The 16018-nt window shown below is 34.8% G+C and overlaps 1 protein-coding gene across 1 annotated transcript in view; it reads right to left on the reverse strand.

Annotated features, from left to right (window-relative positions):
- The window catches only part of LOC145694406 (C-signal-like), an 85822-nt gene extending 82467 nt beyond the window's left edge, over window positions 1-3355 (reverse strand). The window contains exon 1 of the mRNA XM_081770599.1: window positions 3177-3355. Coding sequence (XP_081626725.1) covers window positions 3177-3302 — 126 coding nt within the window. The 5' untranslated portion in view covers window positions 3303-3355. The remainder of the gene's footprint in view (window positions 1-3176) is intronic.
- Between the last annotated feature and the right edge of the window lie 12663 nt (window positions 3356-16018).

Consider the following 16018-nt stretch of genomic DNA (forward strand, 5'->3'; position numbering starts at 1 on the left):
GGAAAATATCAGACGTAAAAATCTAATACAAATAATTGAAAACGAAAATGATTTTAACATCTTAAAGCGAATAGCAAACAGCTATTCAGAAATAAGAAGAAGAACTTATTACAATGAAAACGAATAAGCATTGCATAAATGAATGCATAATAGAATTAGAGTGGATGTGTCTTTGAGAGTTTTTGAATGAATGAAATCTTGCGGACCGAAGAAAATCTTCAGGATGGCACTGGTATTCCGTGCCCCCCGGGGGAGAGGAGCGAGTGGATCATCGCATCCCCGGTTTACACCGGATGGAACTCCGGATGCGCATGGTCTTGTGTGTGTGCGTCGGATGTGTGCTTTTGTGTTCGTGGTTTCCGGGTTTTCGGGTTTTTGGGTGTACCTCATTGCGTTATGGACAATAAGTGAAGAGGAGTGTCTCAGAGATAGTGAACTTAGTGACCGCTTCAGTCGATCTCGGCCGAAATGACGGTCCCAGCCTGGGTGTGCGAGCGGAAGGACACAACGGACCAGGATCCACACTAAGTGCTCTGAGTGGGTTCTGGACCTCAAGTCAGCACATACAGGACTGTGATATGGCATGGACACGAAACTGAGAACACTCACAGAATACTTCATGAATAACTATTAAATTTAGGTCATATAAGAGTGGAAGATATTAGTGAAGTGAAACTTAGTGTAAATGTGTTCCGTGACCACAGGAGAGAACCAATCATACAGTGAAAAACCATAATGATCTGTTTTATTGTGAAAAGTGAAGAGGAGTGCAGTTTGATAAATAACCATACAGCATACGGGAGAGGAACCATTGTCATACGGTGAAAACCGAAGAAAGAAGATGAAGCAACACATTATTAAATAAAACTTAACTAAATAATATAACAATTCAAATAATTAATAAAGAAATATAAAATTAATTAAACAATATCATTAAACACTCATGTGGAATAACAAGAGGGAAAAAAGAATAAATAGTAACCTAACTAATAAATGTATTAATACATGATAATAAATAAATAATAAACCATTAAATAAGAAAAGGAAACCATAATTACAATTTTAAAAAAATAAAAATTAGAAACTAGGTAACTAAAAAACATAATAAGACTACAATCTTTAAAAAACATCTTAATAATTAAGAAAAGAAATCAATCAGTAGGAATTAAATGGTTAAGACTACAGGGAAATAAAATATAAAAATAAACAAATAACAGCAAAATAGAAGAGTAGATTAGTTAGATAATATATATAGATAAGTAGATAAGAATTAATAACAATAGAATGTATTATTTAAGTATCTTATATCGTATTCCATACTATTACATATCGTATTGTTGGATCAGAAATTGAAATACTACGTAGCATAGTTCAGGATAGGTGCGGATAGATTTAAGCAGAGTAGCACTTTGCAAGCAAATTGTTGTTATTTTTTTTTTTTTCATAGTTTATTATTGTTTGTTTCTTTGTTTTTTGTTTGTTTTGTTCTTGTGCTGTGGTTCTTTTGTTCTTTCCTTTTTCCCTTTTCCTTTTCACCTTTTTTCTTTCAAACATGGATATCCAATAAAGATAAGAAAACAAATAAATGGCAATGATGATAACCCGTTCCGGTCAAAATTTTCAGATGCCGGATCTGAAAGACGGGCCTGAGCCAAATAAAAAAAAAAAAAATACGACTAAATCACAGTTACAAACAAGGAACCGTAAACACTACCAAGTGAGCAAGAATCACTACCAAATGATTTGGGGGGAAAACTAAATAATGCCCGTTACCGGGACTACTTCAACTTAGCGGAAGAGTACCTAAGAGTGTATGAATACAAATATGAAACCAAACCTAGGATTGAGTATAGCCCGCTCCCCCCAGTGATTTTTAACGAATCATAGTGATTCTAACGATTCATATTAGTTCATAATGAATCGGAATTATATGTTATCAAGATTTAAGATGTAAATCTTGTGGTAAGGAGGCTTTAGTATAAGTAGTAGTGGTGGTAGTTAGTAGCAATACTAGTAGTAGTAGTAGTAGGGACGGGTTAGAGGCCCCGCAGGGGTTGGTTGGATTCTGTTCTCGATATAAGTAGGACAAGTCTTTTACTTTAGGGAAGGCAGTGACAATAACCGATTCATCTGAACGGGTTCCCTCAGTTACAGTTCCCAAGAACGAAAGACAGAAAATAAGGCGTATATTCCGAAGTTGGGCGTCCGCTTTTGCCACGTTTTTTCGCTGTTATCTCCTTTCCACACTTTCTGCAATTTGTTACTAGGTTCATTAATCCGTGCTCTTCACAAACTTTTAAAAGATTTTGCTCGTTATCAACATACTGCTTCACAAATGTTAAAACTGTTAGTTAATTCCCCTCGCCATGTTGATAACATAAATGCTCGTTTCTTTCCCACAATGCAACTGTTCGGTTACCTTGCGCCAAGTAATTCCCTCCGCTCACCGTATAGTCCCATGTTTATAACCGCTTATATATAAGAAATAAACAGATTTTTCGAGACTCTTATATATTATCAAGCACACAAATGATCAAAGAATCCATATCTTTCCTGTAAATTTTAAAAATTTTGCTGGAAACGGACGCCCAACTTTAGAATTTAACCCGAAAATAACGTCCCCTCTAACCCGCCTTCACTAGCTAGCGCTCGCTTGGCAATACTATCTGTATTAGGAACGGCACCGACATTAGCGACGAATATCCATGTGAATAAGGAACAACAAAGAATCAGTGACAACCCGTGAATAATATTAACAGTGACAGTATATCACTGCCTTGCCCAAAGTAAAGAGTTACCATAAGTAGTAGTAGTAGTAGTAACTCTTCCAGTTCCAGTGACAAAGAACTTGGGGGAGCGGGCTATACACAAGCCCAAACCTATCCTAACCTAACTGAAACCAACATAAACTGACAAAAATGAGGCTATATTTAGCAAAAAAGAGTACCAATTTTTAGAACAAAAATCTGCCCCCTAAAAGAATTTATCCGTAAAATAAATAATCCTTTTGAATAAACTTGGCCTCTACACTGTCACCAAAACATATATTGAGACGACACATGTGTAACGAAAGTGATGCACAAGATGTCCTTGCACTTCTTTTTTACCATAGTGCAAGGCCATCTTGTGCATCATAAAATAAACTTGACTCATAATATTACTTTTTATGATTTTACCTTTGCATCATTAGGTTTACGACATGTTGCAAAAATGTGCTCAGGACGTGATTTCTGCCGAGACAATTGTCGGACTAATTCCAAACCAATTCCACGATTGCATCCTGTAATTAATATTGACTTCATTGACAAATATTCACGTTCCGTTCAGGTTCAGGTTCAGGTTCAAGGTATTTTCCTTCCTTCTCTTCGGAAGTTTGGATCCTGGAAAAAAAGAAAAAAAGTAAGTACTGTTTTTTTTTTTTTTTCATTTAACGTTTTCCATTTTCTTTTTCCACCAAAATTCAAGAAGTTCTTTGGTTTTTTCCATTTCTTTTTCACTTAGTTCCCTTCCATTTACATTAAAGCCTAGCCTCCAAGCTAATTTAACCAAATTTCCTTCCTCTTTCATTTCATCGATCCATTTCCATTTTTCCCTGATTTTTTGGGTTTCTTCACATTTTAGCAATATGTGTTCTAATGTTTCATCTTCTTTAAAACATAATTGACATTTTTCATTCACTTCTTTAAATTTTTTCAGTCTTACCCCTGTTTCAAGGCTCCCTGACCTGGCTTTGAAAAGTAAAATGCTTCCTAAATCATTGTTCATGTAATTTATTTTCTCATAACTCTTTTTATGTGTGTATATTCCTTTTAAACTGCTCTTCTTTACAACTTCTTCATACCACTTTTCCTGCGCTTTCTCTTTAAATGTTTTTTCTGTGATTTTTTCCCAATTTTTATAATTTTCTTCTCTATGCCAGCGGGTAGTTTGATCATACTTTCTTTCTAATTTCCTAACTCTCCTAAACCATTTCGTGTTCTCCCCTTTTCTCATATGTTTAGTGGCCTCATGCACCACTTTTACTAATCTTGTTTCTTCCATAAATTTTAATCTTCCAAGATATTTTACTTTACTCACACCTTCTCTTTTTTCAAAATCACTCCATCCCATTTCTCCTGTTATTGTTACATTTGCACTTAATTTATTTGCTCCTAGGGCAAACCTTCCTATTTGATTTTGTGCTTGTTGTAAAATACTCCTGGTTTTTTCCGTTAAAGTTATTACTTCATTTGCATATGTTAGCGCCGGTACTGCTACTTGTTTCCATAATATTCTTGATACCTCATATCTATTGTATGACCACATTGCTTTATTTTTTATAATTGCTGTATATTTTTGTACTTTATTTTTCAGTTTTTTTTCATGTTCAACTAAGTATTGTTCTCCTTCCTCAAGTGTGATTCCTAAAAATTCTATTTTTTCAGTCCTGCTTATTTCTATGTTTCCTGCTTGTATATTTTTATTCTCTATGTCTCCACTAAAAACCATGAACTTGCTTTTTTCTTCATTTATTTTTAGACCAATTTCTTCTCCTTTCCTAACTACTGTTTCTAACATTTCCTTAATATCTTCTATATTGTTACTCATCAGAGCCACATCGTCTGCAAATAGAGTGCCAGGGATTTTTCTTACTTTTTCTTTTCCTTGCAATCTTAATTCTAACCCTCTGTTTGTTTTGATCAATGCTTCTTCCACTTCATGTAAGTATATGAGGAATAGAACTGGTGATAGAGGACATCCTTGTTTCAAACCTTTATTACTTTCTATCCATTTTGATTTTACGTTTCCCATTTCATATCTGTATTTGTTGTTCTTATATAATTCCTTAAGGAGCATAATAAATTTCTTTGATATTCCTATGTTTTCCATTACTTCCCATAATATATTTCTCTTGACTGTATCATACGCCTTTTCAATATCTATAAATGCTACTATGAAATCTTCTTTTCTTTCTCTGCATATTTCTATCAGTTGTGTTATAATGTAGATGTTATCTGTTGTTCTTCTATCTGTTCTGAATCCATTCTGTAACTCACTTAAAATTTTGTTTTTCTCTAGCCAGTTCATTAACCTATCTCTTAGAATAATTGCAAAAAACTTATATACGCAGCTGGTAATCGCTATTGGTCTATAATTTTTTATATCATGTTTATCTCTACCTTTTCCTTTATATATTAACTTAATCTTCGTTTGCTTCCAACTTGGAGGAATGGTTCTTGACTCAAGTATATTATTCATAATATTCTTTAAACTTTCCAAATATTTATTATCTAAGTTTATTAACATCTCATTTGACACCTCATCTGTTCCTGTTGCTTTTCCTCTTCTTAGCTTTTTCCTAGCCTTCTCTATTTCCATATTTTCAATATCATTAGTTAAGTCCTGACTTTCTTCTTCTGCACTCTCATTACTCATTTTTGCTAATTTATTTGTTTCATTTTTCGGTTCTTCACAATTTTGTTTCATCGCCCAATCTGTTAAGTACGCCTCAATTTCCGTCCTGTCCTTCATTATTTGTCCCTTTTCATTTCTAAGAATAATTTCTTTTTCTGTTTCGTTTTGCTTTTGTCTAACATATCTCCAGAATCTTTTCCCTGCTTCTCTCCCTCCTGACTTAATTTCCTCTGCTATTTCTTCATTGAAATTTCTAATTTCTTTCATTTTAGCTATGTGTGCATCTTTCTTGCTGTTTATATATTCGTTCCATGCTTGAATTACTTCTTCTTTCCCGATTTCTCCTTTCTTGAATTTCTTTAGTATTAGTCTATGGGTTCGGCTTTTTTCTTTTCTTATATTAATTTTTGTTTCCGTTTCTTTGGTCCAATTGAACTTTCTACTTTCTCTATAACCTTTCTTCCCTTCTTTCGCATTTGTAACTTCAGCTGCAGCACTTTTAATTTTTGTTACTAAAGATTCATAGCTTAGTTCATTTGTGTAATCTTTTTCTAATTTCTCTTTATATTTCTTTACCTCTTCTTCTTTTTCCAGTCTTCTAATAGTAGGTTTGTTTTGATCTCTTTTATTTATTTTTTTTGGGTAATTTCTCTTGCCCTCTTGATCAAATAGCTCCATTTTTATTAATCTATGATCACTTCCTATACTGTAAATTCCCTCTTCATCAACATCAAATTCTTTAACCATTTTCCTGCTTTTTTCACTAACAAGAAAGTAATCAATAGTAGTAGCCATCTCTCTTTTGAAGTATGTCTTCTTAACTGGTGTTTGTCTTATGTTCACTATTTCTAAATTAAAATCCTCTACTAGTGAGTATAAAAGTTGCCCATTTTTGTTTACTTCTCCTTCCGTTTCTATCAAATGCGCATTTAAATCTCCTCCTATTATGTAATCTACATTTTCTTTTCTTATTTCATTTAAATCTTCATTTACACAATTATATATTTCCGTGTTCCACTCTAGATTTTTTTCAGGTCTCCAATATATTACACCTACATATAATTCCTTTCCCCCCAGCTTTACCTTTATCCATAAGTGATCCTTTACATCTTTGGTTTTGCATCTTAATTTGTTTTCTATTATACTTATATTTTTATTTATTAGAACTCCAACTCCTCCTCCTTTAATTTCCCCAGTTTTTCTATTTCTTCCTTCCCACATGTACTTAGTATCTTCCAAAGGTGGAGCAATTTCATCCTTCATGTTTGTTGCTGTAATTAGCATTATGTTTATATTTAGTTCCTCCATATTTTCGATAATTTCCTTCCATTTTTCTGTTTGATTTCCCCCTTCCTGAATATTTAAACAACCTATTTTTATATTTACAGAATTATTTTTATTTACTTTTTCATTTCTGGCAACCTTACTCCATCTTGCTTTCCCTTCCAGTCAATAATTCCGTTCCATAATTCTTATTTCAAGGATTTTTTCACATTCTTCCAAGATTTGTTGTCCTAAGAAACATCCTCCCCTCCAGTTAAGGTGTATTCCATCATTTGCTGCTTCATATTTGGTTAGTCTTCTATTTGCATCTACATAAACCGTTTCTAACTGTTTACAGACCCAATTTATGCCATCATTTAGCTTTTCTATAGTATCTTCATAAACATCATTTCTATATATTAATCCATTTACGACCCATTTACTTTCAGGATATAGTTCCTTACCTTTTTCTAGGAACTCCCACATTTCTTGGATCAAGTGCTTTCCGTTTCTTTTCCCTATATTATTTGTTCCTACATGCACTACAATTACTTTTGGATTTTTATATTCTTTTTTATTTTTCTCCATCATTTTCTCTAATTCATTTATCCTAATTCCTGGGAAAACTTGGGTCTTTACTCCATATTTTTCGCAGAATTTCGCTGCACCTTTCAACATTGAATCTCCTATTACCAATACATCTTCTTCCTGTAAGATATTTTTAATATTTCGATTTTGTTGCTTACTTTCTATATTTGCATTCGATCTTTTTCCTCTTTTTACTATTTTCCAGTATTTTTCTTCTTGTTCACTTATTGCCTGTTCTTTCTGATTTTGTGTAACTTGCTGTTTTTCTTCCCTGGTTTTTTCTTCTTTTCCCTGCTCTTTTACTTCATTTTCTCCTTTTTCCCCAATTGTCTCTATGTATGTTATTTCTTCAAGATTACTCTGTCTGGTGTTGAATCTTTTACCTGTTTCTTTTCCAGATATGCTCTCTCTCTGTTGTCTCCTTTCACAAACATTTTCACATACTTCGGAGCTTTTTCCTTCTGTGGCTTCTTGGAAATTTTGTTTCTTATTGCTTGGCTTGGGCACCTCCATTGCTGGATTCTTCATTTCTGTTTTGTCTTGTTTCTTATCCTCTACCGTCTCTGAATTCTTATCTTCTAAGTTCATACCTGTATTTGTTTGACTGGTTTCATCTCCACACGTGCATCTCTTTTTTTGTATCACTTTCTTCAGTTCGTCTATTTCTGTTTGAAGTTGCTGTATTACAGTTAATAGGTTTTGTACGTCTTCCGCTTTACTATATTTCCCCTTTTTTAAGTCTATCCATTCCCGTTTGCAGTTTTCACAGCTCCAAAAGCCTTCTATTTCATTTTCGTCTATTTTTCGTTTTACTTTCTTCATTTTTATGTCTCTACTTTCTGTTTCCTCAGCTGTTATTCCTATACAGAGTAGGTGAAACCAATCACCACACAGATCACAAGCAACCATTTTCTCTCCACTGTCCTTTCCTTTGTATTTACATTTTTGAAAACAAAAGGTATTTTTACTTTTATCCATATTTATATTTAAATTTATACTTAAAGTATAATAACTCTTTTCCCAATTTCTGTTATTCAGAAACAAAACATGCACTATTTATCTACTAAAGTACTAAGTTTCTAAGATATATTATCAGCTATATCAGAAAGTATTTACCACACCCGATCCACATGCTACAATATCTACCGGTACTATCTGAGTTAACACCCTTTTATGTAAATCTATATATGTACTTTACCACTTAGTTTGTGTTCTTTTCTTGTGAAAGAATTTTCAAGAATCCTTGCTCTATTTGTAAGTTTCTTAGACTTCACTATTTAGTTCCGAAGTAGGCCACTCAGGTCCTTGGCAAAACCTTGTTTACTTATGTAAGTTTTATAAGTACAAAGGCTCAAAATATCCACTTACACACTTTTGACCACTAAATTGGAATTGTTGATAATCGCTGCTTTTCCTTATGTATAACACTCGTGTTCACAAAGCTACATTATTATACCGTAATAACACTGACCACTGATAACGGAAAACTTGCCTTCCAAGAAAAAAATCACTTCAATTCACAACCTTTCTTCATATAATTATACAGCCAAATTTCTTCAATTCACGCAATTCACTTCAAATTCACTACCATTCTTCACACTATTAAGTTAGAAACATAAAAAGACAGCGTGTCTGCTGGCGCACTGTACCGATGCACATTCACCGAAGACTTCAGTTGATTTACATACTTTAATTATCGTACTTTTTAAATTTTTTAACTTTTTACTTTCGAAAGCTGTAATCCAAAAAACAAACCTACTCGTATTCCACAATAAACCAGAAATATACTTATATTATTTTCACCAACACCTCATTTTCGTACTTCCACCACCTCTTCCAAACCCATATATATATCAGTTCTGTGACTTTTTTTTTAAAAAAATGGCAAATAGTTTAATGCAAACAACGTATACATTAAGGAGGCAATTCTACCGATACAAGCTTGATGTACAGCCACCTACAAAAGTATTTCTATCCCTCAAAAGTGCTCTAATTCTATTACTTGCGGTCCAGATAATATACAGTTTGTAAAACGCCTGGGGAGATGCAACCCAACTTACAAGTAACTTTTCACGGTACTGAGTCAGGTTTTATGCAAGTAAAATTGTGAGTAGATGACGCACGAAATATTTCTTCATTCTGAGATGAATCTCTATCGTTCAGAGTGTGTTACCCAATGAACACCATATATTATTCTCAATATTGTTGTGTATGGATGTATTATTTCATTATATATTGTATGTTTAGAGAAATAAAAATGACCACGCATAAATCAGAAAATGCTTGAAAGTAGGTGGAAATAGCAAATCTAGAACAACAGCTGTAAATAAGTTTGTAATCATAGTTTCCATTAACAGAACTTCTCCAATTCTCCTTATTTCATCTTTTTTCTTTCTGGAGAGGAGATCTTGCTTGTCACACTGTGTGTGTGTGTGTGTAAATTGAAATTGAAATATTTGAAAAAGTTTGAACCCAGCCGGGATTTGAACCCGTGTCCGCTAAATAGAAATTTAATGCGCTGACCACTTACTTACCGCGTCTCTGCAGCTTCCAATCAAACTATTAGCTAGTTAAAATCGTTGCATGCATGACAATACACAAGATACTAATGATCTTATAAGATGACGTTCTTTATGTGAGTGTCATAATGACTTACTCGAGATTTCCTTCTGTAACTGAAAACAAGTTATATATATCTTCGTCAATGAGGAAAATATCACAAAACGTTCAAGTTGATGCTACCTCATCGTTATTAACGATGATCCCGATTTACATTATCATTCTTCGTTATTTTAACTTCTAATTTCCAAAGAAGAAAAGACGGGAGACTATTTTCGCATTCTTTGAATTGTATCAACACGTGTAGAAATTGAAAGCTCTATTTTTATCTTTCGTACCTACTAGTTTATTTTCTTTTCTTTGTATAAGGGATTTGTGGCAGATTACTGACTATTGACTTGTGAAGCCCATTGGAGGTTCGAATCCCTCTGAAGAGCAACATCGGAATTTTAACTGTCCTCGATATTTCTGTGTTCGTGTTCCTGTCATTTTTGGAATAAGTCGAAAGGACGTAAGGTGCCATTGGCAAACAATTCCACGATTGGGGCGAATTAAAGGAAAAAAGATTGGCAAAGTAGAAACTCGTTTGGCACACAGCCGGGTTTAACTTCCGTCGTGGCAATTATTATTTTTTAATTGTAAGGTATTTTTTACGTAATTGGTATTGTAATTCTGTTATGTCTTTATTATTATTATTATTATTATTGAAAAGTCGAGACTTGGCTACATACTTTATATTTTATGAAGTTTTTGATTATTCGATTTCAAGTCTTTTTGTCCATATGAATTGGTTTAAACATTAATATTTCTAGCAGCAGTAGTAGAAGAAGAAGTAGTAGAAAGATAATCAGTTGATGGGAAACAACAACTTTTGTTTTTGATCAGACGCAGTGGCGTATTTAGGGGGAGGGCTATCGGGCTCAAGCCCCTCCCGGAATAAATTTGTTAGTTTTTCGCATTCCACGTATAAGAATAATGCTTCTTACCATTTCTAAGAATTTTCTTGACTTTCATTTTCCTATTGTCTTTGTTCAGAAATTATATTGTGTTTGTCTAATTTCATTCCATATAAGAACTGCGTTCTTTTTACTTTCTTTCGTTCATTTTACTCTTTTGTTTCTTTTTCTTAGTTGTTACTTTATTTCGTTTCTCTTAGCATACTTTCGATCGTTGTTAGTTATGATTCAAGTCGGTCGTCGTCAGTAATACCAAAACTAAGAGGAGCTGATTAGCGAGACTGGTGTTCCATACCAACTTGCACGAATATCAACATAACGGGACTTTAGTTATTTTTTTATCAGGGCCAAATTTTGAATCCTGCGAACTACGCGCTCGCAGGAGGCACCAGGTGAAGAATGATTTTTGTGTTTTAAATGTGAATATTTAAAAGAGAAAATATTATGATGAAAAATTTTCCAAATAGCTTCAAATAAATTTTGTACAGGCTGAGGTACAGAGAAAATACATCATAAGGACAAAATCGAATCATTGTGTGGTTGGCTGTAAAACATCGCTTTACAATTAAAATGGACTCGTACATCAATTGGTGCCAATGTCACACTCACAACTGATGCTCGTTTGAGGGGAAACTTCTCTCGGTGCAGGGACATGTAGGAGAGATTTTACGGGGAGGTTTTACGAACATAAGATGAAATGTAGGGAAATTTAAATTTTCAATAGATGTTATATTAAGCGCTACGGTAGTACGACTAAATACATGGCATTCTTTTCACAATCCCATCATATGCACAAATTACAAATGTAAAAAAACTCTTCATTCCTCTCCCAACAACCCTTTCGCGACCTTGCTAGAGAATAAACAGTATCCCCACATAAGGTTTCAGTTCAGTGACCACAGTTATGGGTCAGCGTAAATTAAATGCATATTATCGAAGTTCAAGCTACTAGGCTTTTGTTGTCCATTTGTCCAGGGATGGGGGACGAATTTTAAGAAAAGATGGGCGGTACGAATTGAATTTTTGATCATTTCTGAGGTAAATTTTAAACCAAAGTTCCTAATATCAGTGCCTCAAAATTGCTGTCTACTGCTTAATGCTCACTTTGATAATGTCCATTAGTCCATTTATCAATCATCAAAATTTTTGTTTCTATAGTAGTAGTGGCCCCGTTTGGCCCGAATGACTCATCCTCACTCTCTTTTATGACCGGGATTTTTGAAACTTGTTCCCTTTTACGGTTAAGATGAGTAGTTTGGTACCTCGATGGTGATTGGTTGATAGAGGTTACGTGACTTTAGGCCCCGCCCACGCGGGAAACTCAAATTTCCAGGTCACGTGGTATGACGACCCTGCGGGGAAACCCCTAACTTTGGATTTTTGAAATTTGTTCCCTTTTACGGGTAAGATTGGTGCTTTGATACCTGATTCTGATTGGTTGACAGATGCCACGTGATCTTAGACCCTGGGATATTTGAAATTTGTTCCCTTTTACGGGTAAGATGAATGCCTTTGTACCACAATGCTGATTGGTTGATAGAGATCACGTGATCTTAAGCTCTGGGACTTTTTTTAAAATTTGTTCGCTTTTATGTGTAAGATGTGTGGTTTGGTACCTTGATTTTGATTGGTTGATAGAGGTCATATGATCTTAGACCCTAGGATTTTTGAAATTTGGGTACCCTTTTTGATCAGTACTTTGCTACCTCGATTTTGATTGGCTGATATAGGTTACACGATCTAGACCCGCTACACGGTGAACAGATTACATAGTATAACGTGGGGAAATCCCTCTCATTCGTTTCATTTTTAAGGGTAAGATGAATGTTTTGGTACCTCAATTTTGATTGGAAGATAGAACTTACATAATCTTAGCCCTACCCCCATGTAGAAATTCAGAGTGATATGACGGTGATCACCCTTGACCGGGATTTTAGAATTACATCCCCTTTTATTGTTACTGTACTGAAGTTCACCTTAAATATTATCGTTTCCTTTTAAGAAAGAAAGATGGTTCTTACCTTATATGTTTACGTATGGAGATCCTGTCCTTGAATTATAGCCTATGTCTCTGAAAGGATACATTTATATTTAACATTGGTGAAAGAGGGGTCCATTCTTGTCGCTTATAGATTTCTTATAACACGTTGTTGTGGGTTTAAGCGATCTTTTTAACGCTCAGCGTTTTATTGCTCAGTAAGCGCTTCATTAATGGAAACAGTGTTGCCAGATTTTTCTTACCTAAACTGCTCCGATTCTTTTCGAAACGGTTCCGCAGAGTGCAAGAATTTTTAAACTAAAGATCTTTCGTCAAAAAAAATATTCAAAAACTAAAAAAAAATTCGAACTAAAAAAATTGAAACAAAATATTTTCGAACCAAAAAAATTGAAACAAAATTTCAAACAAAAAGTTTCAAACAAAAAATTTTCGAACTAAAAAATTTGAAACTAAAAAATTTCAGAAAATCTTGAACTAAAAAATTGAAACAAAATTTTGTCGAACTAAAAATATTTTAAACTAAAAACTTTCGAACTAAATTTTCAAATCAAAATTTTTTCGAACTAAAAAAATCGAAAAACATTTTTCTAACCCAAAAAATATTTTTTTTACAAAATTTCGAACTAAACCAATTTTTAAAAACATGTCTCGAACTAAAGATGTAAACCACATTTAAAAATTTTCAAATCAATTTTTTTTCGAACTAAAAATTAAAGACCAAATTTTGGACACTAAAAATTCTTTAATTAATTTTTCGAAGAAAATATTTTCAGACTAATCATTTAAACCAAATCTTGGATATATTTTCCACCTTAAATTTTCAAGATTACCATTATTTGAAAACAAGTGTTCAAGGTTTCAAGAAATAATAAAACATATTTCTTTTTTTCAACTTGTTGTATTTTAACGAAAGGTATGTTCTTTTCTCATACAATTTTATTAACACAATAAATACAGAATCTAGTTAATGAATATTTTGGACGCGTCATCATCTTCGAATCTTGTAGACGTATCCTGTAAAGAAAAAGAAGAAACGACGGATTACTTTATGAATTTCTTTTTTTTTCTGAAACAATAAAAACGAGTAAATATTGATAAGAGGGATAAAACTTACTTGTAAAAGATGGATGTGTTTAGTTTCATATCCTCCTCGGGTACAAGATAACAGCATTTCTTACACTGATGGTGGTATTGGTGGTTTATGAACTCTTCTGGGTACTGCATTTTTCTTGGTGTTGCTCCTTTATGGTCAAGGTTCCCACTTGGGTACGAGATGACTACATTTCTTCCACTGATGGTGTTGGTGGTTTATGATCTCTTCTGGGTACTTCATTATTTTTTCTTGGTGTTACTGCTTTGTGGTCAAGAAGGTAAAAAAGGAAAAGGAAAAAGAAATGGCGGCCTCATTGGGTATTTACAGTTTTTTCTTCATCTTCTTTTTCCAGTTCCAACTTCCGTTTTTTAACGTACCCGTACGGAACCGTATCATAAGAATTGAGTTCTTTAAATCGACGTTTTGTATATCGGATGCTGTACTTTTTTTCTTCTTTGCGTGTGACGATGGTGTGGTCTTTGCTCCTGCATATTTTATTGGGGAGGGTAATGATGATTTGTCCACGGCATTGATTTGTAATCATTTCTTTTAGCGTGTTGAAATTTAATTGCTGTCCTGCATCATAGTTTAATGTAATTCCTCTAATTTTACATATGTAGCTGGTGATGTTGGTGTCTGGATTGTATATTTCTAAGCTGTAATTTTTTGGCCCTCCACTAACAAATGTCTTGATGTATGCTCGTTGTCCATAAGACTCCATCTCATCCGATAAGCATCCCAAGTACGTTGAAGGTTCAATGGTTGGCTCTCCAGGCTTTTCTGTAAATATCACAGAATACGTGTCGAAATACAGGGTGTCCGAGAAGTCCTTCCCTGATTACAGAAATTGATAACTCAGGCTAGAAATAAGATAGAAATACGAAACTGGTGTTGAATTGTTTACAAACTATAAAAGTTTTGGTCACATCAGTACACTTCCACATGAGCACCCTTGGTAGTACGTAGCACATCTAGGCGATATTCAATTTCCATCCACACATTAGCCAACATCACTGGAGGGATCGATGCAACGACTGTGCTTATTCGTGGCTGCAGGGTTTCAAGATCTGGTACACATGTTCGGTAGACCTCATCCTTGACATAACCCCATAAAAAGAAGTCTAATGGGGTTATGTCAGGAGAGTGTGGAGGCCAAGCTGTTGGTCCATCACGACCAATCCATCGCCCAGGAAATGTTCTATCGAGATAGGCACGGACGTCCAAACCCCAATGAGGTGGTGCACCGTCTTGCTGAAAAACGACATTGGGGCGATACTGAAGCAGCTGAGGAACAGCATACAGCTGCAACATATTCAGGTACACTGCAGATGTGGTGGTATCCTCAGCGAAGAAGAATGGCCCGATAATTCGATCGTGCAATAACGCGCACCAAACATTCACCTTTGGACTACCTCTGGTGAACTCCCTGACCTCCCTGGGGGGTTCTGAACCCCAAATGCGTACATTATGGCGATTCATTACTCCACTGACAAAGAATGTCGCTTCGTCGGAAAAGGCAATTCGTCTGAGATAACCATTATCGTCCGCAACACGTGATAGCATTTCGACCGCAAAGTCATATCGACGTGTACCGTCGTCGGGCAACAAGGCCTGAACGAGTTGCACTTTGTAAGCACGAAACAATAAACGTTTGTGTAAAATGTCATGGATTGAGCTTTTTGGCATCTGTAATTCACGTGAGGCCCTGCGCACCGATTTCTTAGGACTTCTAAGAAAAGACTGCCGCACAGCCTCCACCGTGTCTGCTGAGGTTCTTGGTCGACCAGACCTCGGAAGGTCAGCAACCGACCCTGTTTTCTTGAACTTCTCATACCAGGCTTTAATGCTCTTGACATCAGGTGGAGTCCTCCCAAATGTTGTCTGGAACTGTCTTTGCACCGGGGTTGGTGATCTTGTCTCGTGGTACCACAGGACACACTGTGCCTTCTCCTGGTTGGTTGGCATGGCTTCTTGGGCTTCTTACTTACGTACTACAAACCTAAAACAAACAAAATTGAGACTTGGTAAAACAGAACAAACCTAACACAGACAAAACCTTTTATAGTTTGTAAACAATTCAACACCAGTTTCATATTTCTATCTTATTTCTAGCCTGAGTTATCAATTTCTGTAATCAGAGAAGGACTTCTCGGACACCCTGTATAA

The sequence above is a fragment of the Thermobia domestica genome, chromosome 9 (genome assembly GCF_964235325.1).
Source record: "Thermobia domestica chromosome 9, izTheDome1.hap1.1, whole genome shotgun sequence".
Taxonomy (NCBI): Eukaryota; Metazoa; Arthropoda; class Insecta; order Zygentoma; family Lepismatidae; genus Thermobia; species Thermobia domestica.